General features: G+C 44.3%; 3 protein-coding genes across 12 annotated transcripts in view; 2 read left to right on the top strand and 1 right to left on the bottom strand.

Annotated features, from left to right (window-relative positions):
• Nucleotides 1-84: 84 nt before the first annotated feature.
• Nucleotides 85-15,339, top strand: LOC107218073 (SEC23-interacting protein). Of its 3 annotated transcripts, XR_001525563.2 has the most exons (10): nt 86-293; nt 8,187-8,729; nt 8,817-9,982; nt 11,725-12,213; nt 12,501-12,678; nt 12,792-13,255; nt 13,335-13,704; nt 13,801-14,128; nt 14,559-14,946; nt 15,190-15,339. XR_001525563.2 is itself a non-coding variant. In XM_046744099.1 (9 exons), exons 1-9 carry the CDS (start codon nt 161-163, stop codon nt 14,854-14,856), a joined length of 3,942 nt encoding a protein of 1,313 aa, XP_046600055.1. In that variant the 5' UTR covers nt 85-160; the 3' UTR covers nt 14,857-15,339. The 3 variants fall into 3 exon arrangements, 2 of the variants coding, with proteins under 2 accessions (XP_046600055.1, XP_015511307.2); XM_046744099.1 differs by having other exon boundaries at nt 85-293; nt 12,528-12,678; nt 14,559-15,339; XM_015655821.2 differs by having other exon boundaries at nt 14,559-15,339.
• LOC107218075 overlaps nt 843-22,068 on the bottom strand; it is a 22,276-nt gene continuing 1,050 nt past the window's right edge. Inside the window, exons 2-11 of one of the 3 annotated variants that reach the window (XM_046744100.1) lie at nt 19,246-19,373; nt 7,124-7,278; nt 5,754-5,989; nt 5,512-5,667; nt 5,184-5,265; nt 2,564-2,966; nt 2,069-2,228; nt 1,847-1,973; nt 1,373-1,546; nt 843-1,283 (exon numbers count right to left, since the gene is read on the bottom strand). In XM_046744100.1, coding sequence (XP_046600056.1) covers nt 1,093-1,283; nt 1,373-1,546; nt 1,847-1,973; nt 2,069-2,228; nt 2,564-2,966; nt 5,184-5,265; nt 5,512-5,667; nt 5,754-5,989; nt 7,124-7,278; nt 19,246-19,373 — 1,812 coding nt within the window. In that variant the 3' untranslated portion in view covers nt 843-1,092. Of the gene's footprint in view, nt 1,284-1,372; nt 1,547-1,846; nt 1,974-2,068; nt 2,229-2,563; nt 2,967-5,183; nt 5,266-5,511; nt 5,668-5,753; nt 5,990-7,123; nt 7,279-7,340; nt 7,623-19,245; nt 19,374-22,068 lie in introns of those variants that run through there. The other 2 variants (XM_015655822.2, XM_015655823.2) reach the window with 2 other exon arrangements.
• Nucleotides 15,469-22,068, top strand: part of LOC107218076 (polyadenylate-binding protein, cytoplasmic and nuclear-like) — a 20,418-nt gene continuing 13,818 nt past the window's right edge. Inside the window, exons 1-4 of one of the 6 annotated variants that reach the window (XM_046744113.1) lie at nt 15,469-16,104; nt 17,184-17,280; nt 18,376-18,466; nt 19,809-20,091. In XM_046744113.1, the coding sequence (XP_046600069.1) occupies nt 16,019-16,104; nt 17,184-17,280; nt 18,376-18,466; nt 19,809-19,837 (303 nt within the window). In that variant the 5' untranslated portion in view covers nt 15,469-16,018 and the 3' untranslated portion in view covers nt 19,838-20,091. The other 5 variants (XM_046744112.1, XM_046744109.1, XR_006905076.1 and 2 more) reach the window with 5 other exon arrangements.

The raw sequence follows: 22,068 nt of genomic DNA, 5'->3' as shown, positions 1-22,068 counted from the left end.
TCCCCCGAAACTGGCTAACGCAGCTCCATCGCACAGCAGATCGCCGAGGCTCAACTGAGGTTCAAGCATCAGCAAGCACTGGGTTTAAGTGTTCAACACGCGACGTTACTGCTAATGGTCACCGTGTTTTTTTCAATGGCGGAGCGAGTGATGGAACGGAATGAGTGACACGTCGCGTAAAGTGAAAAACCCGCTGCTCTCCGCCGCGGCAGTGGGTTTTCCCTTCGAGGACTTTTCGGGGAATGCTGTGTTAATGCCTGTAACGCCTGCGACCTCGTCGGTGCTTCAAGATGGTGAGTAACCACCAAGGAGGTTATTAAAAATATCGTTCAGCGTGGGAGTGGCTCTTTTTTCGTCTCTCAGGGCTGTGTCATTTTTTGTTGCCGGCTGAGTTTGCCATACTAAGAGGTTTCTCACACATCGTATCACATCGATGATGTTACTCCTTGCGTTAGGTGTTGTATTTCAACAGACGTATCGCAACCCAACAATATGCCACACGTTGTTTGAGCCGATGAATTGAAGATGGATTGCGGTCTGGCTACTTTACGAAATCACCAGCAGGGGCGTGAATGAATGGTGTGTGTAGCACTGCTATCTTTTGTCTGCCTATTGCGAAATGCACTGATATTGCGCCGCCGATAAGTAGTCGTGCCAGCTTACCGACTTCAGGTAAAGACGATCTCCGCAATTATCTACCTGGGCACTTACTTGATGCAGAAATTTGAAAATGAATTCTTGCTAGACAAGTTTATGTTTATACATAATTTCTTCTTTTTATTTATTTTCAACGTACTAGTACAAGGTGAGTGTCAAAAGTTGTATCAATATCAACCGGCACCTCTCTCTGTCATGACATTTTATTATTTTGGACAGAATAAATTAAGTGTACAATACCGCAAACTAATACGTCAGATTATACTTATGCTAGATCCACACCCAATATTTGAACGCGCTTAAAGATCGTTCATTTCGCCTTTTATTGGCTCCTCTTTACACTTCTCTCGTACTAAACATAGGGCAAATATCCAGGGTTAAAGATGCTGGCACACCGACATTGGATGATATCTATCTAATCGTAAAAGCAGGTTCCTAGAAACTAGTTCTTTCGGCACGCGCAGGTGGTCTCGATCCGTATCGCTGTGTATATGGTAGATCCTGACTCTTCTTGCGTCTTCGGATGCAGCAGATAATGACTAGCACGATAGCGACGATGATGAGCAGTAGTAAAAACGCACCAAGTACAATAGCGGCGATCTGGCTTTCGGACAGGTTGTCCCATGCTGGAATCGAAATCAAGTCACATTAGTTCAGGATTCAATGATCAGAGTCGAGAAAACGAAGGCGGGAAAATTCTGATCGCGTCTCTTACCGGTGACGTCGATCGTCCGAGAATTCGAATTGCCCAAGAGATCATAAGCCGTGACGACCACGCTTGTCTGACAGCAGGTTGCAGCGTATTGAAACCTGGTTGTCGACTTTGTCCCACTGACGAAGCTCGTTGTCGCCCGAATTCCTTTTGGTGACGACGTTATCCGCTGCAGACCTTTTACGGAGAGATTGTTGAAACCGAATTATTTTTTTGTAGGTGTATATTTTATTCAGTCACAGAGATAAAGAGGCGTTTCCTGCACGCGACAGGTATATGTAACGTGTAATTTGTGCACAGTTCAGTGATCTCAAATTTGCACAGTCAACACTAGACATAATCGTAATTGATTCACTTTATTTCACTTGATTTCTAGCTTAATCCTCAGTGCGACCGAAACTTATGATTAGTCGTAATCGTATGATTAATTTATTCTATGATCCAGTTGAAAGTTATAGTACGTCATTATGTACAGACCTGAGTCGCTATCCTGGATGGTGACGTCGACGCTCCAAAGACTGTTGGCGCAGGTACCGCTTTCTAGCTTTCCGGCGCAGTTGTTGTTGAAGGAGTGCGTTATCGTGGGTTTGTTGGTATCCGAAATCTGTCGTCGAAAATACGAGAAATGATAGTTACTATGATGATACGTATAGTACAGGAGACACAAAATTAACAGCAAAATGGGAAAATTCAATTCACCGTAGAGCCTGTTTGGCGGACGTAGAGGTAAGTCGATTTCTCGACGGTATCGATCCCCTGGACCACCAGGCTCACGGTTCCAGTTGTCGAATCTGTCGACGACGACGGAACGAGAACGTCAGCTACGACGCTCAAAGACTGTCCCGACTCGATCCAGGAACTGTAAAATAAAAAAACGATTGAGTTCATTTGATGCGTTGCATATTGATCGATGTTTACCACGTCAGGAAAACAGCTTCATTATTTTCTCTAAAAATTGCAGTGTTATTGATTTGTGGTAACAAACAGCCCGTTATCACGGTAGGTCAGAGGTCGTAAAAATTACGCCGCTATTCCGTACAATACTGTGAAATATGTTCAATTGATTTAGGATCTGTGATCTGGAGTTATGTAGTTGACCTCAGTCAGTGCGTCATTTGTGACCACTTTTCTAATTCGAATGAAGGTCGCTTGGATGCAAATACGCGATTATGGAATCTGAAAATCGTCACTCACTTTCTGGGCTGGAGGTAGACGACGTTCAGGGAGGTGCTTTTCGCCTGGAAGTAGTGCCTGATGGTAAGGGGGTAGTTGTTGGTGACGCGAAATATCAGCCTGGACACGCTGCCAGGTCGTCCTACCAAACTCGTTTCAGCAGTAATTTCGACGGTAGTCGTTTCCAGGCGAGTAGCCTGTTCGATTGCCGTCAACGAGGCCACTCTCATGTCCTCGAGCTCCAGAGCCTCCCTTGGCTCAGCCTTGTCCTCAGCCGTCGCCATCCTTGCCGAATAAACTCGAGTCTTTGTACGATTAATTCTCGGGTCGTAGAGCAGATCCGCGCTTTCGTCACCAGCTCCCTTTTCGTTAATTATCGTTGCTGCTCGAAGGACAGATGTCCACGGGCTTGTGGCCGTGGATCCTACGTTACAGATTGATGTTTAGTTGAGGAAGGATAGCGATCGGATCTTAATTCGTGCAATGCGATATGTTGTTTACAGATTATTTATTTTATTACGAGCTTTCATTGAACCTTAATGTGTATGCATTTGAAATATTTTCTTGGTTTGCTTGATAAAAGGAGGATGAACCGATTGAAAAATCGGCCTCGGTGTGACGTGGATTTATGACTTACTGTACACGATCTTTGACCGATGATCAAATGACGTTTGCGGCTTGCCTACACAGCGTCAGAATATAGTTTTGTGTATAATTTCAACAAACATTTCTAGCTGTCGGCCGTGACAAGACTAGAATTTTTTTGTATGCTTTTCGTTAAACCTCTGTTATAGAAAGCTAATCATTATCACCGTGGTTAACTTGCTAATGTCATGGTATCGCTCAAATTTACACACGGTTATTCTTACTGTCGATGACGCTATTGCCTTACGCATTACTGCAAATAAAGTGAAAACGGTGCTGGTAAAGAATTTGTATGGGGAAAGTCGCCGAGAAAAACCTAAAGATAAATCGTATCCGAAAAAAGTTTCTCACCTTGTACGTTGCGAGCATGTTAAAAGGCTATCTTCTTAAGGATGTATGAAAAAACGAGAAACGTATTTTTGAAATATATTCGGTATAATTAATCGACAACAATTCAACGTTTTATTGATCTGTGATTCGTGATGCGAGCATAAACAGCGGACAAAATGCGCGCTACGCATCATTTGCGAGATTATTTACTTATTATTACGACATGCATGAGAGTATATACGTATAACGTGTGTCGTTTTTTGCGACATCCACAGATGTAATAAAAGTCAATGTCAAACGCCGAAGCCGGATGCTCGCGAAGCGGCGGCCGCGGCCGCGTGTTCAAGTCAGCGATGTCGGTCGCGGGCAAAGTGCGAATTATAGTTACACAATAGTTGTTATATTCACGGGCTTACTGCCAAGAGCCACGAGCCAAGAAGAGGGCGAGGGGCGGTTGTAGTTTCAGTTCTCTTGGAGCATCAGTTATCGGTCGATCTTTCCACGGCCAAGTAGCGCCACGTTTCCCTGCAGTCCTCGTGATTTCGCTGCATTTTCGATCCGCGGATAAATAGGTACAAGAAAATCAGGAATAATGTAGACCGATCGGAAAGGCAGAGAGGATAACATTTTTCCCTCTACGTATGCTCGCGGGTGACCGAAAACTTCGAGCAGTGTTCGTGGTGCACGGTCACGCGATTCTGAATGCTGTGCGCCGATCGGTGTGACTGCATATTAATCGAGGCCATTGTTTTACTGGCTAAATCGGTAAGTTATTGTTTCGCGATTAAACACAACTTAGGTTTTCGTTGTCCAGTTCCGTTCTGGTACCACAACGACAGCTGCAGCTTTGAGATACTTTTGACTTTTGGTCACAGTCAATAACTTTGTTTTACAAAGTTTATAACCGCTAACTTTGACAAATGAAATCGATATGCTTAACAAAATCGCAACCAGTCGCTTCCTTAAGTTTTTAACTTTACACACCTTTTGCGGTGAGCGCGTAGGATACGCGTGTTGACCCTGCACGCAGGGTGAGCGAAGCGCGTGCGCCGCGAGAAGGACAAGGGAAGTAAGGCCGCGAAGTTCAGCTTTAGGAGGTATCGATTTTCCCCTCGTCTGTTCGCAAACATGTCCGCCGCCACCTTTGCTGTCTAGCCCACGAGTTGGCGGGATCGCACGTGCTCGGCTTAAAGTCACCCCGACACTAAGTATAGCCCAGTTTGCAAATAAAAGTACATAGCAAGAAATAATCGTGAACTGTGAAAATATCCCGAACCTTCACTGACCTTTTTGCAACACGCGGTAAGTGTCAGCCTGGCGTTGCTTTAGCAGTATCTATAAGTGGTAGTAGAATAGCAACTGTAGCGTTTGTTTTTTTTTTGCCGGAAGGAAGCCATCGCGGTTTTACTGTATATCTATATCAATGACGCCGGGTATTCGCAATAAACTTTTCCGAAGTGTGGATATCGTGCGGGTGTGGGTTGATTATCATTATTCTTGCGTGTTTTTTGTTTTATCGGCAAGCAATTCTCTCCTTAATGTCGCTTGCAACAGCCGTTTTTTTATGCATGTGACAGTGCAAATTCGCACTCGAATACTACCGTGAACATTTGATCGAGGGTATGTCCCCAACAAGAAAATCATTGAAAAATATCGGAATACGTACCCGTGGTTATCTCCGGTGGTAAAATAGCCCCGTTAATGTCGAGGTCAAGATCGTTCGACTCTGTGGAACCCTGAGGTCTATTCTGTTTAACAAATGATAAAAGTCGCAACTATGTATAAGATTACTGTACTCGTTTTTTGCTCTAATTGAATTTTTTTGCCCGTCGTAGTTTGACGCTGGTTAAATTCTGATAACAGCTCACAAGGAACCTACCGTTTTTCTCTTTCGTCACTTTTACTGACTTGATAAAGGCAGAACGAGGCCCCGAAGGCTGTAAGCTGTTATCGGAACACCGTCAAGTACACTTCACTGTCAGTCAACTGCTTACCTTAGGGTAAGGTTCGGTTCCAAGCCCTGTTACCAGTTGGTCAAGGTCGAATTTCGTGAATTGAAGAAAGTGGCCATTTGTTCTGTGTGCAATTGCCTCATAGTCGTTGATTTCTTCGACTCTTCCTGGCTTGTCGGCGCACCAGATACCGTTGAACTGCGGAAGATAGAAAGCCCATTAAGTGTTGTATATATGGGCGGTGTAATTTAAAAATTCAAAAATTTCAAAACCGCTTTACGCACCTCGCATCGTTTGCTCATCATTCCAGTTACCGTACTCTCTAGAAACGTCCCGTTCCCGAGCTTTCTTCCAGTAAAAAGGAGAATCGAACTGTCTGGCTGAACCATCTTCAAGGCGAAATTCACGCACTCTAGCATCCTTTCCGCACCCTCGGACCCCGGTGCGCTCAGCGGAATCCTGGTCAAGGCTTCAGCAGCATCCCCATTGTGATCATACAGTGTTCTCACTAGTTTGCAGTCTGCAGGATTGGAAAAAGATAGAATGTCAGAGGTTATTTGGGAGACGAGGCAACTTTCTCGAATCTATTATGATCATTATGACATTCCTAGATCTGGTCGTGTCGCCTTTTAGCCGAAACTCTCGATCTGATATCGGAATACGGTGAACATGTCTTTTCCAAGTAACGATAAGTGATAGTTTATGGAAGAACTGGATAAACAGGACCAGTATATCTTTATCAATTTCACGAGTATTTTTATCATTAAAACGGTGCGCACGCAGCGGAAAATATTTAGGCTGCACCGCATTTACAGTGATAGCAGCTTGCTATTCAGCGGAACGAGAAGCATCGCAATCGATTACGCAAAGCTCCACCGAGTATACACGTATTACGTATGATCTATTTTCAACTTGTGTATCTAACATTGACTTGGATGTTTTTATTCTATTTTTTTATTTCAATTTTTTCTTTTATTTATCTCGACGGAGAACGAGGTCAGTTAGTGCCATAGCTGCACGTGGCTAAATGTGCAGCAACGTTCGATCCACACAATTCAGGCGAGTGATGTAAAGAAACGGCGTTTCATTGCCATATCGATCTACGCGGAGGGTTTAAGAGTGAGGTATTGTGCAGATGCACGCATGGAGGTTTCGGGAAATGAATATTGGCCTCCTGCTTTTGCTCGTTCGACTTGTTGCTTTCTTTAACGCTTTCCTGTTTGTTTGGAACGTGCCGAGTCTAAAGTCGTCAAGAGTATTTTTATCCTGGAGCGTGACTGAATGGTTGATCATTCTACGAATAATGCAGAGCCGCATGTTTGTCACATACGAGTTGGTCAACTTCCGTTTCGAGGGGTCAATACTGTGCCCCACCCTTGTCAATTCACTTTCATTTCGAAACTGGTAGAAATGATGGATGTGGTGACCCTGTTATGGAGGGTCATGCAAGACTATAAACGTTCTCACATGCGGTACATCCGCATTTTTTTAACGTAACGGAAGACCCGTGAGTGCCCGTAGAGATACTTTCTCTTTTAACAGCATCTGAGGTGTGCAAAGTCAATTCGGATAATAAGGTTTTCCTCGTGTTCGTTATTAGCCTACCAAAATAGCAAAACTTCCATAACCACTTTACTGATACCATCTCACTCACCCGTGTCGTTGTAAGCGAAGAGCAGTAAATTTTCTTGGACTTTATTGCCGGCCATTACGATCCTCCACAGGCGTTTCACGTTCTCGTAGAATCTGTCGGCGGTGTCGATCACCACGGCGATCGGTTCATTGGGGATTTTTGGACTCATGTAGTACCTTCAAAATTGAGACAAACGTTAACGACAACTGATCCTCATCCTTGCAAATCATGCACGGACCTTATCAAGCTGATCTTTTTCGTTGCCGAAAGGTTCGAGTCATTTCCCTTTTTGAGTAAAATTGTAGATTCGTTTTTAAGAGATCCGTCAAGAATTCGAGGATCGTACGAGTTCCTGAATAACTCTGCCGATTCCCGCACGATCACCATTCGCGGTTCTTGAGTGCTCGATGCATCGCCTATGGATATGCAGATAGCAGATATCCAACACCACGCACACAACGCGGCCTGAAATTGGGTCGGCGAAAAACTTGGTCCACTTTTGGTATCCTTGGACATCGTGTTTCCTCTGCGGATTCTTAGACTAAACGGATCGCGTGCTCTGCCGGTCCTTTATAAGATGGGTTAGACAAGGGGCTCGTGGTCGGTTGGTTTTTATCAAACGTTTTCAAATACCCCGCGTACACCCGCATGCAATGCCTGTGTAAATTTGGACGACCGAGCGCACATTCTTGCGCAATACTTTTGTAGATCGAACGACAACGGGTTCGGTAAACGAAAAAAGAAAGAGAGTGAGAGTGAGAGAGAGAGTGGACAGAACAGGATGCGCGTCATAGGAAACATGAAACACTCGAAGCTGTAAGGCCCGAAGGTTTCCCTTTTATCAGGATCTGTCTATTATCTCTCATAACCCAGAATTCAGGTGTTTCCCGGCATAGTTGTGGCCTCGCTTATGTGCATCCTGTTCAATATTTATTCTCGATGATGAATCGCGTGGTCGGGAGACATATTCGTAGAGTTGGGAGTTGATTCCGAAAACCCGGGACAACATTGCCACACAGAAAAACAAACGAGCGCTATCATGGCCCACTTTATATCCTATTTAATTTTTTTTTTTTTTTTACAGAAGGTGAAATAGCTAGCTTCGTAGGGCAGCAGCCTCCACCTCCGCCGTCATCCTACCCTGCTGAATTCAACGTCGGATCAGCTGCTCGCCTTGACCACCAACAGCAGTATCAGAATCAACAGAGCGCGCCTGCCACCGCGGAAATTAATCTATCGCCTATTAACGAGCCTGGAGATTCAACAGCCAGTGAATCCGCCATTCAACCCCAGAAGCAGGGCTATCTATCGTCGCTTCTTTCGTCGCTGCCAAACCTTTCCTTGGCTTCTATCACCGGCGATAACAGAGAAGACTCCACTGCCCGCATCTCCGCTGTTCCCGATTACAATTCGTATCCCTCTAACTATCCGCCAAGTAGCTATTCCACTCCCCCGTACCAATCCGGCAACGTTGGGCCATCGCCTGGGCGGCAAGAAAATCCTTACGAACTTGGAGCAACCACTGCAAGCTGGTATCAACCGAATAATTCTGCTGCTCCAGCAGCTGCAGCTCCGCTGTTTACACCTCCGGCATCTCAGCCTCCCCCCGCTGCTCTGCCCCCGACAGGTGAGTCCTGAACTTGTAGTTTTTGACCCCCTTACACTGTACTTAAATCTTTGGACCATTGTTAATTTGAACTGTTTCTTCACCCAGGAGCTCCGTCTTCGTCTTACAGACTCGGCAACCAGCGGCGACTCAAGTATGCGCCTCCTCCCGATCTGACGACTTCCAGTCCTCGGGTCAGCGGTCTATCTCCACCCGCCCCGTTGGTCCCGCAGCCGGCGTTTTCGCCTGCAGCCCCGCCGACGGTGTATCAGCCTCAGCTTGCGCCAAGTCAAATTCCGCCTCTAGCGCAGAGGCCTGAGTCCCAAAACGCGTTCCCGAGTGAGCAGAGAACTCTTTCACAGAGCATAAAGCCGCCGATCTCCGAGCCAGCAACGCCGCAAAACACCCCGGCGAATCCGACGCCCTTGTCGACCTTTGCGCCTCCGACTCCGGGCCGCGACTGGGGCCCAGGGGTTGACGAAACTCGGCAAGACAGCGAGGATGATGCGCTGCGTGACGTAGACCTTCGCGAGCCCTCACCCTCGGCGTCGCTTCCGGTCCCGTCGGCGCCGGAAGTCGGTTTCACCCCGGAAAACAATCTTCCGTCTTCGTCCTCGTCACCGTTTGCCCCGATCTCGGCGGCGCGGGTCTCCGAGAAACTTGAACATCTTCTGGCCACCAGGAAGGAGCTTTCGCCGAAGGTCACCGAACGGGAGTCCCTCGATTTTGGGGGCGAAAAGCTCGATTCCACCCTTGTCTCATCCACCGCGGCATACTTCGCACCGACCCTCGATCGGCCCGCGTCGAATTCCAATTTTTACGACCCGACCAAGTTCCAGGCGGAGATCCAGCCACTTGCCGGGACTCCGGCGCCCCCGTCCACGACATCGACGCTGCCACAACCCAGCGCGGTTCCGAGCTTTTACAACCCTTCGCAGTTCTCCACTCCGGCGGATCCTCAGCCTCAGCTACAGACGCAGTCTCTTTCGGTGCTGGAAAGTTTCGCCCCTGTTTACAATCCGCAGAGCTACTTCTACCCTCCGGCCTCGAACGCAGCTTTGCCTGACGATCCTCTCGGAAGCGGAAACAGCCACGAAAACCCGGCGTCTTATTTCACCCCTCCGTCTCCGCCTATGGGAGTCGCCGTTCCTGAACCCACTGGATCCGCCACTCTTGATCCCATTCAGATGTCAGTTAATCCCCTTGGGAGTTCTGGACACGCGAATACCTTTGACAGTGGACTGCCAAATCTACCTCCGAGTCTACATAATTTGGTAAGTGTCGTTGTCGGACTTCGTGTGCCTGTGGCGCTTTAATTATCGATGATGAGAAAGTGAGCAACCGAGTATTTTTTAGGATTGAAAGTTAGAAACAGTCGGCTGCTATTTTTATTTTTTTTTAATTTCACTTACAAATCAAGCAAAATTCAGAATACTTCCTGAACCGGAATGGAGACGAACTAGTGAAAGTGATTACCAACACGATCTAGTGTCCATCGATAGTCGAAAACTTCGAATGTTAGGCCATAGTAGAGGCATAATTTAAGAACAACGCCAGTTTGTCATTTATTGTACGATCCAGAGATTACATTTTTCGAGAGAAATGTTTATTTCTGCATTTATTCATTACGTCCAGTGAATCGGTTGTTTAATTTTTTTTTTCTCCTTGACAAAATGCCTGTGCTTCTTTTATTTATGTTCGCGCTTCTCATGGTGATTAATTCGACAAGCATCTATTGTTGCATCGGTACCATAAAGATCAATTTTGTTCTGTTTAGTCTTTGAAGATCAGAAATCACACACACATCTTGGGAAATGGCTTCTCTGTTTAAACAGATATTTTACCCGACGCTCGATCAGTTGTTGATACGGTTCAAAATACTAGTGAGTTTTAAGGCTTCACTTACATTGTGCAATTGAAAACTAAGTGTTACACGTACTTTCGGAATGTAAAACTGGAGTGATTCATCATGCATTTCGAAGGAAATTAACTGAGAAATGTTTCAACATCTTGTTTCATTTTCGTTTCGAGCTTAGGCTCCAATTTCCCAAAACCACACACAATTGCACGCTCCTCAAACTTTCCGTACAAATGCAATCACACGGAGCGATCGCGAATGGTCGAGCTCAAGTACTTGGCATCCTTGCATATAACCGGTCGCATAATTTCCCGGCTGGTAGGAAAGTTCAAGTCCCAGGTGGTGAATACGTGCCTATACCCACATTAACTAAATACATACACGGTGAGGTACGGCCACGTACATCCTACATGTGTACCTTATATGTACTTTTGCTTGCTCAGCGTTATAAACATGTACTCCCATCTGGAGCTATTCCCATAACCCGTTGAAATATATAAAGTTCTCATTCATTTTTGTTGGCTCGATGAAAATATCCAACCTCTCATTGTTTTCCCACGAGCAAACGGTTGTACCGCGCCGTGTGTTTGACCATGTTAATCATTTACCCCTAATTCATTAGGTATTCTAACGAGCGTCTCGTGTTGGCACAAGATGTCCACCCGTCATTCAATTATTATGAAATTTTGTCGCACAATCTTCAGGACAAAATTGGAACGACGAAGTCGGGAATTTTTTATTGGAATAATCCGAATTCATCAAAGTTCAATCAAATATCGAGAAACGGTGTTAGAGTCGAATGCAAAGTGTTTTCACAATCGAATATATTTATCCGAATGGCGCTGTGGTGCTTAAGCTTTGAGTCACGGTCATTGGAGGAAATTTATTACCGAATCTTGTGTCAGAGAGTTTGATTATAAATGAGACGGTATAGTTTGAAACAGTGGATTACCTTGGAACGATGTGTATTTGCAATGCACTTTCACTCCTTGATTTTGATAAAAAAAATTTTAAAAAAATCACTGACCTGAATGAAGCATGCATAATTTTGAAAGCATTATGTAATTAATGGATTTGACACTCCGTGATGTACCCGTCCACCCCTCGTTCACGATCATACTTGCACTCGTTTACACAGGGTAACATACTCGTTTACAGGCCGCAGGCACCTCGGCACCGAGACAGATGACGTACCGGCCGGTTTACCAGCACTGGTTCCACCGCAAGGAGGTGGAGACCAAGGTGCTCTGGCTGCCGTTCTCAATGCAGGACAGTCTGAACCTGGAGCAGGTTCACAACTCGACTGAAATCACTCCCGAGACCACCGTCGCCACCGAGGGCGGGCGGTACGACGTCGACATCCTCAGGCGACTTAGGACCCCTGTATACTGGTCCGGGGCCCCGAACGAGGTCCGGAGGTGCTCCTGGTTCTACAAAGGACCCACCGAGTCCCGGTACGTTCCCTACGAGGAGAGCGTCGCCGCCAGACTTGAGGAGGAGTACCAGCAGGCCTGCAACACGGATGCATGGGGTAGGCGAATCGAATTGAACAACGGGGAGCACATCATCTTTCACAGCCCCACTGTCCAGGTCCATTATCTACAGCCTGGATCCCCGGAGCCGACTACGTCCTGGGGGAGCAATAGCGTAAGTGTTACGATCCACGCCTTTAGCGTGTAGAAATGTTGGTCGTCGTGAATTTTTTTTTCACAGTCGAGTCTATATAGAGAAACCCGCTTTTCCTCGCACTTCCTGAATGACAAACTTTTATCAAACGCACGCATGGCTGTGATTTTTCTTTTCGCAACGTTGTATCGAATTCACGAGACCCGTTGGTCCATATCCGTATTTCACGACTATCGGATCCAGTTATCTGTATGGTTGTAATTAACGCACGCATGGTTCTGTTCGATTTCTGACCCTTGCTATTTAAGGGTTCAGAGGACAGTGCGTATTTGCAGGGCACGACGCTGCGGCCGCGCGTCGTTAAACGAGGAGTCGACGAATTCAACATCGACGAGGGTGAGCCTGAGCAGGTCGACCACCTTCTCTTCCTCGTACACGGCATCGGAAGCGTTTGCGATCTCAAGTTCAGAAGCGTCGAAGAAGTTGGTAAGTTCTTCGCGGCTAAATCCCCGGCAGCAGAGACGATCACGATTCATTTGAAAAACATGTCTAATCATCGGCAAGAAAAATAATCACCGTTCACTATTTTACTTCGACAGTCGACGAATTTCGCAGCATATCTCTACAGTTGGTTCAATCCCACTACCGTACAGCGAGTGAGCAGGGAATAGTGCACAAAATGGAGGTGTTGCCGATATCCTGGCACACAACGCTGCACTCCGAGGACACCGGGATCGACAAGAAGCTGCAAGCAATAACGCTCGACAGCATACCGAAGCTGAGGTACTTCACGAATGACACTCTGTCCGACATACTCTTTTATACCAGCCCGATATACTGCCAAACGATTATGCAAACCGTCGGTCACGAGATGAATCGGCTCTATGCGCTGTTCAAGAAGCGGAATCCTACCTTCGATGGCGGAGTCTATCTCGGTGGTCATTCCCTGGGGAGTCTGATATTGTTCGATCTCTTGTGTCACCAGAAACCACCGAAGAACGAGGAGGAAGACACGATCAAGGAGAAGCTTGAGGAGGAGAAGGAACCCGGCGACGAGGCGGTCGTAAGTTCGCGCGAATCACACGCTGTGTTCCATCAAAATCTGTGTCAGCCAGAGACTGTTAATTCGAATCAATTTTCAGAAGGATGACGACGTAGTCAACACGGTGAAAGAGCCGAAAGTGAAGCCTCGGAAGAGTATGCTCAGCCGGAAAATCAGCTACGTAATGGGCTCGGCTGGCACCGGTCAACCCTACATCAATTATCCTCAGCTCCACTTTCATCCCAGCGCCTTCTTCGCCCTTGGAAGTCCAATCGGGATGTTCGTAACTGTTCGTGGCATTGACACCCTCGGTGAAGACTTCGCTCTTCCCACCTGCCCCGCTTTCTTTAATATCTTTCACCCCTTCGATCCCGTCGCCTATCGAATCGAGGCTCTCATTCATCCGGACGCGAGCAAGTTTCGCCCAAAGCTCATTCCCCATCACAAAGGAAGAAAGCGGATGCATCTCGGTGAGGATATTTATGTTGGAACAAATATGTGGCTCAATTTATTCTCCCGTAATTGAGCGGCAATTCCCTAATGACACAATAACGTATCATTTTCAGAATTGAAGGAAACGATGGCTCGCGTTGGGGCGGATCTGAAGCACAAGCTCCTCGACTCGGTGAGAAGTACTTGGAACTCGGTTTATCAGCTGGCCATGTTCCACAGATCGGACAACCAGGCGTTGGAGCAGGAAATTGACAAGGTGGTCGAGGAACAATTGAACAACGCGTCAAGCGAGCCCGTGAACAGCCAAGTCGAGGACTCCGGCGATGACATCAAGATCGGGAAATTGAACGGCGGTAGAAGGGTGGATTATGTTTTGCAAGAAGCCCCGTTCGAGTACATAAACGAATACATATTCGCACTCACGAGTCACGTGTGTTATTGGTTAGTAAATTCCAGCGCAGATTCTTGGAAATTATTATAATTATTCCGAGAGAGCGAGGATGATGTATTTTATTATAGTATCTCGCAATGTCGGCGATTAACAACGCAAAGCTTATGCGTATGGTAATCATTAGACGATTCGGATGGAGAGAGGGGTTCATTTAAATAACTAAACGCAATTTTCTAGCGATTGAGAAAAATTTTAATGCAATCATAGCGTTTGACCGTGCAGAATTAGAAAATAGAAGCAGCTGCTGGCGCGTGTGAATGTTATTGAAAATGAGAAAATGAAGATAAAATGGATAAAAAGTGAAAGCAAATCCAACAAATTTCCTCTTTTCGAACGGCACGCCGTGTACCGATCTCTAAAAATTTTTAACATCAAACTCGGTTTCGCAAAATGTTAATAACCATTTGATTTATGATTCAGGGAATCGGAGGACACGATGCTGATGATGCTGAAGGAGATATACGGTTCGATGGGAATTCAAAGCGACGCACAGCTGCCTCAGCAAACATTGACAATAGAGAGAGCACCGCTGTCGACGGTTGTTATGCCGCGAGCAAATCAGCCCGCCTACACGAGCAATCCCGGCACGTCAGCCGTCGCTGAGTCTAGTTTCGACGGTAAAAGTACACCGGTTGTAATGGGAATGGATCCGACAGCTCCGATAAGCGAGAGGCCTGTGGGACCTCCACCCACTACCGGATTCCTTCGAAAGTCGTGATCCGATACCTTTGCCGCCAAACACCGTGATCAAATACTCGCTCAACTAGTTTGACGCTCCGATTGTTTCACGAACACGTAGAACGAGAAGGTAAAGAAGGGGAAGTAGAACAAGGAGCGAAAAAAGATGACAAATGACAGTAGAATTATATGCCGAATATATACAGTATCGAAAGTTTAACGAAATGCCTTTTGCGCAATCAAAACATTATTCACAACTTTCAACGAAGGTACCTACGCGAGATAATTTTCAATTTTTGCGACCAAGAACAACTCGAGGTACTTTTTGGTTTTTCTTGTCTTTTTGCCTGTACGTATTTCTCTTATTTTTTAGTTTCCTATCGCTGAGCTATTCGCCACATCGTCTTCACCATGTATAAACTTTTTATTTCTTTCAAATATGTTCTCATTCTACTAATGTTTCTTTTTTTCTCTCAAGTGGTTTCAAAATATGTATATATTGAATAACATAATCAAAAAACTATTTTTCTTCCTTTTTTTTTTTGTAAAATATAAATATCTAGATATACGAATAAAATACTATATTAATATTTATTAAAATCCGGATACAGATTATTTGTGTATTTTAATAAATTGATATTCTTCTAAGAATTGATTTCCACAGATTTGTCCTTTCCATGACTTGTTAACAATGTTGTTTCAATTTTCAATTGGACATATGTTACAGCAACAATTCCGACTCTCGTACACGATGAAAAACGATAATTCGGGTCTATTTAGCGTTAGTCCAACGCGATGACAAATTCAGCGACAGACGATACCGTGCTTGGTTTTTTCCTCATACCAAATATTTGCGATCAGCCGTTTCCTGTCGTTAATTCTGTTGTATAGAAAGGGTAAAATAAATCAACCTACGTCGCGGATAACCAATGATTGACAGATATCTTCGTCTCTCTTTTAGTTCCCGGATTGAAGCACCTCGTGCGGAGAATTTTACCGCGCAATTGGCAATTTAGCACGCGCGCGCAGTTCGCGCAAGCGCCGAGGAATTTTCGAGCTTTCGAAGCGGTTGAAACACGTCCGCCCTTTTCCTCCCTGTCCTCGTTTCTCTCTCCTTCTATCCCTCTTTGTATTCCTCTATTACTCTCTCTCTATTCTCTTCCTCTCCTCTCCTCTCGACCCGCTGCACCGGCTGTCGTTATATGTACCTACATGTGCACTTCGAAGAGTTCGTCGCCGCCGCCGGCGTCGTTGTCGCAGTTTCTTGGCCGCGGTGCCGCACACAAAGGTAAATTTAAATAAAATTACTTTATGTAACAGCTAGTTGAGACGCGAATGTGCGCGCATACAACGGAATTAAGCAGTAGATCGCGGTTAACGTAACACGGCCGAGATGCAGGCGGGCGGAACAACGCTGAAAACGCTGTGAGTATAATCGACGATGAGTTCTTTTTTTTTTTAATAAATTCCCGATCACCGTTACTTCTTTCGATGCTTCGACCTATCGAGCAGCTGCATGCGAGATCTTAATGCTTCTGATTATTTTTTTCAACTATAATTCAAAGCAAACAGGTTCCTTCTTTCCTTATCGCTTCACGTGCCCGTTCTAATAGGAATTTCCAGAAATTTTATCTATCTTCGAGCCGAGCATGTCGAGCTTCATTTACGACACTTGAACAGATAAAACCCAGCAGCTATCAAGCGGCGGAAGATCGTGACAAAGGATTTATCAATATTGAAAGCGAGGCATCTTTCGTTAAATTTATATTCATAATATGAAATTATATTTACTTGGGCTTACTTTATCAAAGATTGCCGTAAAAGGTTTTCTTTCTTCTGCTTACACAGCTTTTGATTAGCCGCTTGATTAAATTCAAATGTGTAAATAATTACATTCTAGATATATATATCTGTAATCGATGATATCAACGTGCGCGCACTTCATCTTTCTGCAATCTTGAACGCTGACAATCCGCCTCGAACCTGCATGTTTGCATTACTTGCAGTTTATAATTTTTTACTACTTTCGTGGGCGAATACGTTCAAGGCGTCAAGATTTATGTATAAAAAGTGAAGGACGCGATTGAAAAAGTTGCCAAAATAAACAGAGAAACAAAATTCATTTTATACATAAATTTGACGCAAGGCAATTACTTATCCGCGTTTCATATTTTTTCTCTCACAAATGAATGTAATCACTCAGTTCCTTTTTCTTTTTCATTATTATTTCGACGTCTGAATAGGCGAGGCAAGAATCAAGCGCCCACTTGTGTAACAGGTTTTTATTGCGGCAGCCTGCCCCCGCACGATTTGATATTTGCGTGCTGTACCTAAACGAGCCCTGTCTCCTTTGCTTTTCGCCCACAGATACGTTGGGAATCTCGACTATTCCGTTTCGGAGGATTTGCTCTGCGCCCTATTCTCACAAATTGGGAATGTCAGGGGATGCAAAGTCATCAGAGAGGTAAGAGAATTCGAATGATCAGAAAAATTGCGTCTCAGTTTGGCGAAAAATTTACTGTCCCGAATGCCTTATAAATCACTGACGATGAACCATAATTGCAGGGCGGGGTTATAATTCGAGAAAATAAAGAACTTTGCGGTTTGATAATTCTATGGAAACAATTCTTGGATTTCTTCAACTGAGATAAGGAACCGGGAGAATAGTTTGAGTTATGGACAAAATAAAAACTTGCTCAAATTCATGGCTGCCGTATCTTTGAACGTAGGTCTTTTCAAACCGAGTCGGCAATAATACGTTTGTCCAGTGATAACGATCCCGCTATTTATTTATAAGTTATACCCGCACCGGCAATCAACGATCTTCGTTATCGAATTCGTCGCTGAGCCCGAGTTACTCATACCGAGCTAACAATAACGTCCACTTACGCGTAGCGATACTCACTCGACAAATTATTACCGGGTAAAGCACATCAATTATTATCGTACTGTACTGCATTTAGTCTATCGTGAGCTCAAGGAATACATTATTCCAACTAATTGTACGATAGCGTTGAGTAATGCGGGGCATTTGAGAAGGCGAATAACGAAAGAAAATACTTAAAAAGTATGTACAAATGAAAGTTAACGAACGCGAACTGTAGTTTCTACAATTGAGAGAGTTTAAAAAATAATTCTTCTTGTACTTCCTTTTCTATTATTACTTTATACGAGAAATTGTATCTAATATTTTAGTGAAATTTATCGCGGATTTCCACTTGGAGCAAACATTCTAATTATATTCATTATTATATCCACAGGCGTTGCAACGTATTTAATTCGCGGATCACATTTGCATTCTTCTCTACTCGATTATGCAAAGTTATAAATATCGCAAATGTATATAGTAAAAATGGCCACGTAGTTGTTCGAATATCCGAACGTAACGTGGTTTAATATTTAACTCTTATAATATCGTTGGTAACCGATTCAGAGAAATCAACGATACTTATCGGGGAAAATGTAAATTGGTGAAAAAAATTTTGGTAGAAAAATGCGAAGCAGAGGAAAACGCGCGCGCAACAAATCTCTGACTATGATATTGTATAATGTTTTTCAGAAACGCACGAGGTCGCAGAAAATCTTAGCGCAGGCGTCGGCGCGATGCGCACGAGTAGCAAAAAGTGCGCGCGCGCATCCACGCGGATCAGGTTTGTACACTTTTCTCCTTGATTCGTGTAACTGTATAATCTCTGTGGATATACAGTATACTTTTCATTTCGTTTTCTACGCCGCATGTCCTGTTTTGTACAGTACGCTGCATCGTATGTCCCGTCTTATATACTCTCGCTCGATCTCGACTCACGTTTCCTGCTTTTACGCTTTCCTCCCGCTTGAAGAAGCAGGCCTCCTCCTTCCAGGAACGTGGCAATTTAGAATTCGTACGATTTCAGGTGTTTTTTTTACTTATTTTTTGTCACCTCGCGCAAGAGCGGTTATTTTTCCACCTCCTCGATACCAGGCAAACTTTGCCTTGAAACCAGGAAATTTTGAATTTCTCAGCTCGATCTCGAAGATTCTCTGCAGCGACATCGGTCACCGAGGTGAAACCGATCGCTTCAACCGAAGAAGCAAAGGTATTTTTATCTATGGCACGTCAATTTTTTGCACTCGACACTCTCTCACTTATTCCAACGTTTCCAGTTTTCCTCACTTCTTTCTTTCTCCCTCTTTTTATTTGTTTGTTCATTTTTTGCTGTTCGTTCGCAGCCTTTCGGTACACCAATATACACCTGAATTTCATCTGGCTCCGTTTTCCTTGACAAATCAGGAATCAAGGGTAAGAATAAGGTTCGTTTATTGCCGCCGCCCCCCCCCCCCCCCCCCCCCCCCCTCCCACCATTCCCTCCGCCATATGCCTCTCGCATTTTGTCCCTCGTTCGCTACCCTTATTATTACGTGTATTATATGTATGTATATACAAACTCACATTTTCCCCGTCGAGACTGAATGAAAATCCGCATCTGCTCCTGTGTCCCCTGTACTTGGTACGTAAGATAAAGTCCCGCATAATCCTCGCACAAACCCGGACCTGCTCCGGGTCAAATGTCTCGGTTTCTACAGAGAACATAAAGATACTGCGAGGTGAAAATCTTTTCATCAAATTACATTTTATACATCTTCTCATAACCGTTTACCTAAGCTTTTTCACATTATAAAATATGGTTTAAATATATCTATGTATCAAGGAGATTAGTGCACAACTAACTGTGACCAGTGCCGCATTCTCTCGGTGGCTGTGATACCTGGATGTTGTTAAGCTTATTTGCGATTCATGTGAATTTATTTTCTTTCAAAATAATGCAACAGTCGCAAGGAAAATGAAATCTCACAGTTGTGTTCAAGACTCTTTGGACGAATTTTCCGTATACGTTAGAGGTATTACTTTTCACGGCCACCAAGAATGCCGTATCTGCTGTGTACTCGTTGCGTTTCACAATTATTCACAATGCCAACTGTACCTGCGTGATTACACATTTGCCGCTTCGACAGAGCGGGAACACAACGACATACACACATAGGTGATGATCCTAATCTCGCGTGTAGAATTATACGGTCGGAACGTTTCACGAAGGTGGTTCCAGATCGTGACTACATCGCACAGCTATTTGGGAAATGAAACTAAACACAAAGAAGTTAACAAATACGAAGATTTTAACGAAAGATAATTCTTCCGCTGCCTGGGAACGCGTGTAACAAAACTCGCCAGACGTTACGTGAACTGTTTCAAAAAAAAAAAAAAAAAAAGAACTCGAGGCGCGGTACGACACGGAAATTAGGTAAGTATCGGTTTAATTTTATGCACATTGACACATTGTGAACCCGTACAAAGGTACGGTGTTAATTTCAGTACGTATAATGACGAATAATTTGCGGATTATGCAATGCGTTTAGATCTGTAAAAAATTTCATCGTGGAATTCGAACAATGGAAATACGTGACACGATAACTGGAGTCGTGCGTCGATAAAAGTAAAATAAAATAAAATCCAAAATGACGAATGTAGTTGCAGCGTGGATTTCTCAGAGGTATGCATATGACAGAAATGCGAGATTGCAGAAACGTGAAAATGGCTCGCGTTACGCTATCGTATAATCTTTCGTCGTTTCGTCGTAGTTTGATATACCGTCCCTAGAAAGGACGCGGAGTGAGGTATAAACATAAACCTACGCGATGTACGCGTGTGTACGTAAAATGAGATGAATTACTTGAAAATAAAGGAAGAAAAAGAGAAATAAAACGGAATTAAGTCGTAAAAGATTTACGGTTTTCATACCGCCGGAAACCTTTTGTTGACTAATTCACCCTACCTTTTTCCATAATCCCTCGCGAAGGTATGTCAGGCATTACAGGCAGGCGGAGGTGTACATACTACGTACGCGAATAAAATATTTATAGATGCTACAATAGCGTGTGAGTAGCGCACTGGTAATGAAGGTGGTTCATATTTTATGCACATTCAATAACAAGGGAAACGTGTTTGTTCAGGGTAAAAAGGAACGAGCAATAAAGAAAAAAGGTAGAGAAAGAAAAAAACAAAAACAGGCAATGAAGAAAGGGTTAGACCAGCCGGTACTTTGGCTTGATAGGCTATTTCCTGGCTACCTGTTTACTAGGATGTCCGACCGGTGGTGGATACTCATCGAGCTTTGATGTCCCCCGTGAAAACTACGTGGTTTACGACGAAATATGTGCTTCTCTCTATATTATTATTATTTATTTATTTTTTTTCAAATTTACTTTTTGTTCCTAAATCGGAAGCAGGTAATTATTTCTTCAATCTCAAATCGCCTTACCTTTTCTACTGACGAGCGTAGTAGTGTGGGTAAAAAATTTTGTATCGACAGGCCACAATGTTTGCGTGAACGTTTTAGGTAATTGGGGAAAGACCGTTAATTGATCGTTATATTATTACGATCGCAAGGCCGAGCATGTGCAGGTAAACGTAACGGTTATATTCATTCTAATGTACACGTATATACTCGAAACGACAGGTTTTAATTGGACTCACTCGCATTACGGAATTGACACGGAACTCGTGCGCTGTGTAAGTTTATGCATCGACACCTTAAATTTGATGTGTATTTTGTAGTTTTTTTTTTTAGTTTAACACGATGTATGTATAATTTAGCATTAAAGTAAAAATTTTATAGTTTCCTATCTCGGTGATGAAGTCTTTTCTTTGGCCAAGTTTACTCCAAGAAAGTTGAAAATTTTTTGAATTATCGTTTCGAGTATAAATTTTTCATACAGAGAAAGAGGGAGACAAAAAACATAAATAAATAACGCCTCGATTGTTACTTCAAAAGACACGTTGAAAACTTTTGCCACATAATTGCGACGATGCCGAATTGAAATACGCAAGTCATGTGACGTCGGAAAGAAATTGTTCGAGACAATAGCGCGCGGTTTTGAGTAAGAGAAATTTTCACCGAGGATGAATTCGTCATCTGGCACGCGTACAATAAGACATTAAACGACACGAGCCGGAAGGATGAGTGCACGCGAGGAAGTGAAAACGCGGATATCAATCGGCGAATGAAATCGGCACGCATTAACACGCATCGCCCGGGAATCGGTTGGTCTAGGATTATGCAGGAGCGGCGAGTATTCTTCGTATGAAGTCTTGGAATAAGGCCAGACGCCCAAGGTGCGGACGGCCGGATCGAGACCTGCGGAGTCTTTTCCCGGAATCCCGAGCCAAGCTGGTGGAAAAGAAGTCCCAGAGGAATTCCCCGTCTTATCTGGCAGA

Source organism: Neodiprion lecontei, chromosome 6 (assembly GCF_021901455.1).
Source record: "Neodiprion lecontei isolate iyNeoLeco1 chromosome 6, iyNeoLeco1.1, whole genome shotgun sequence".
NCBI classification, from domain to species: Eukaryota; Metazoa; Arthropoda; class Insecta; order Hymenoptera; family Diprionidae; genus Neodiprion; species Neodiprion lecontei.
Note: the sequence above shows the minus strand (reverse complement) of the source record. Positions and strands in the feature narration are given on the sequence as shown.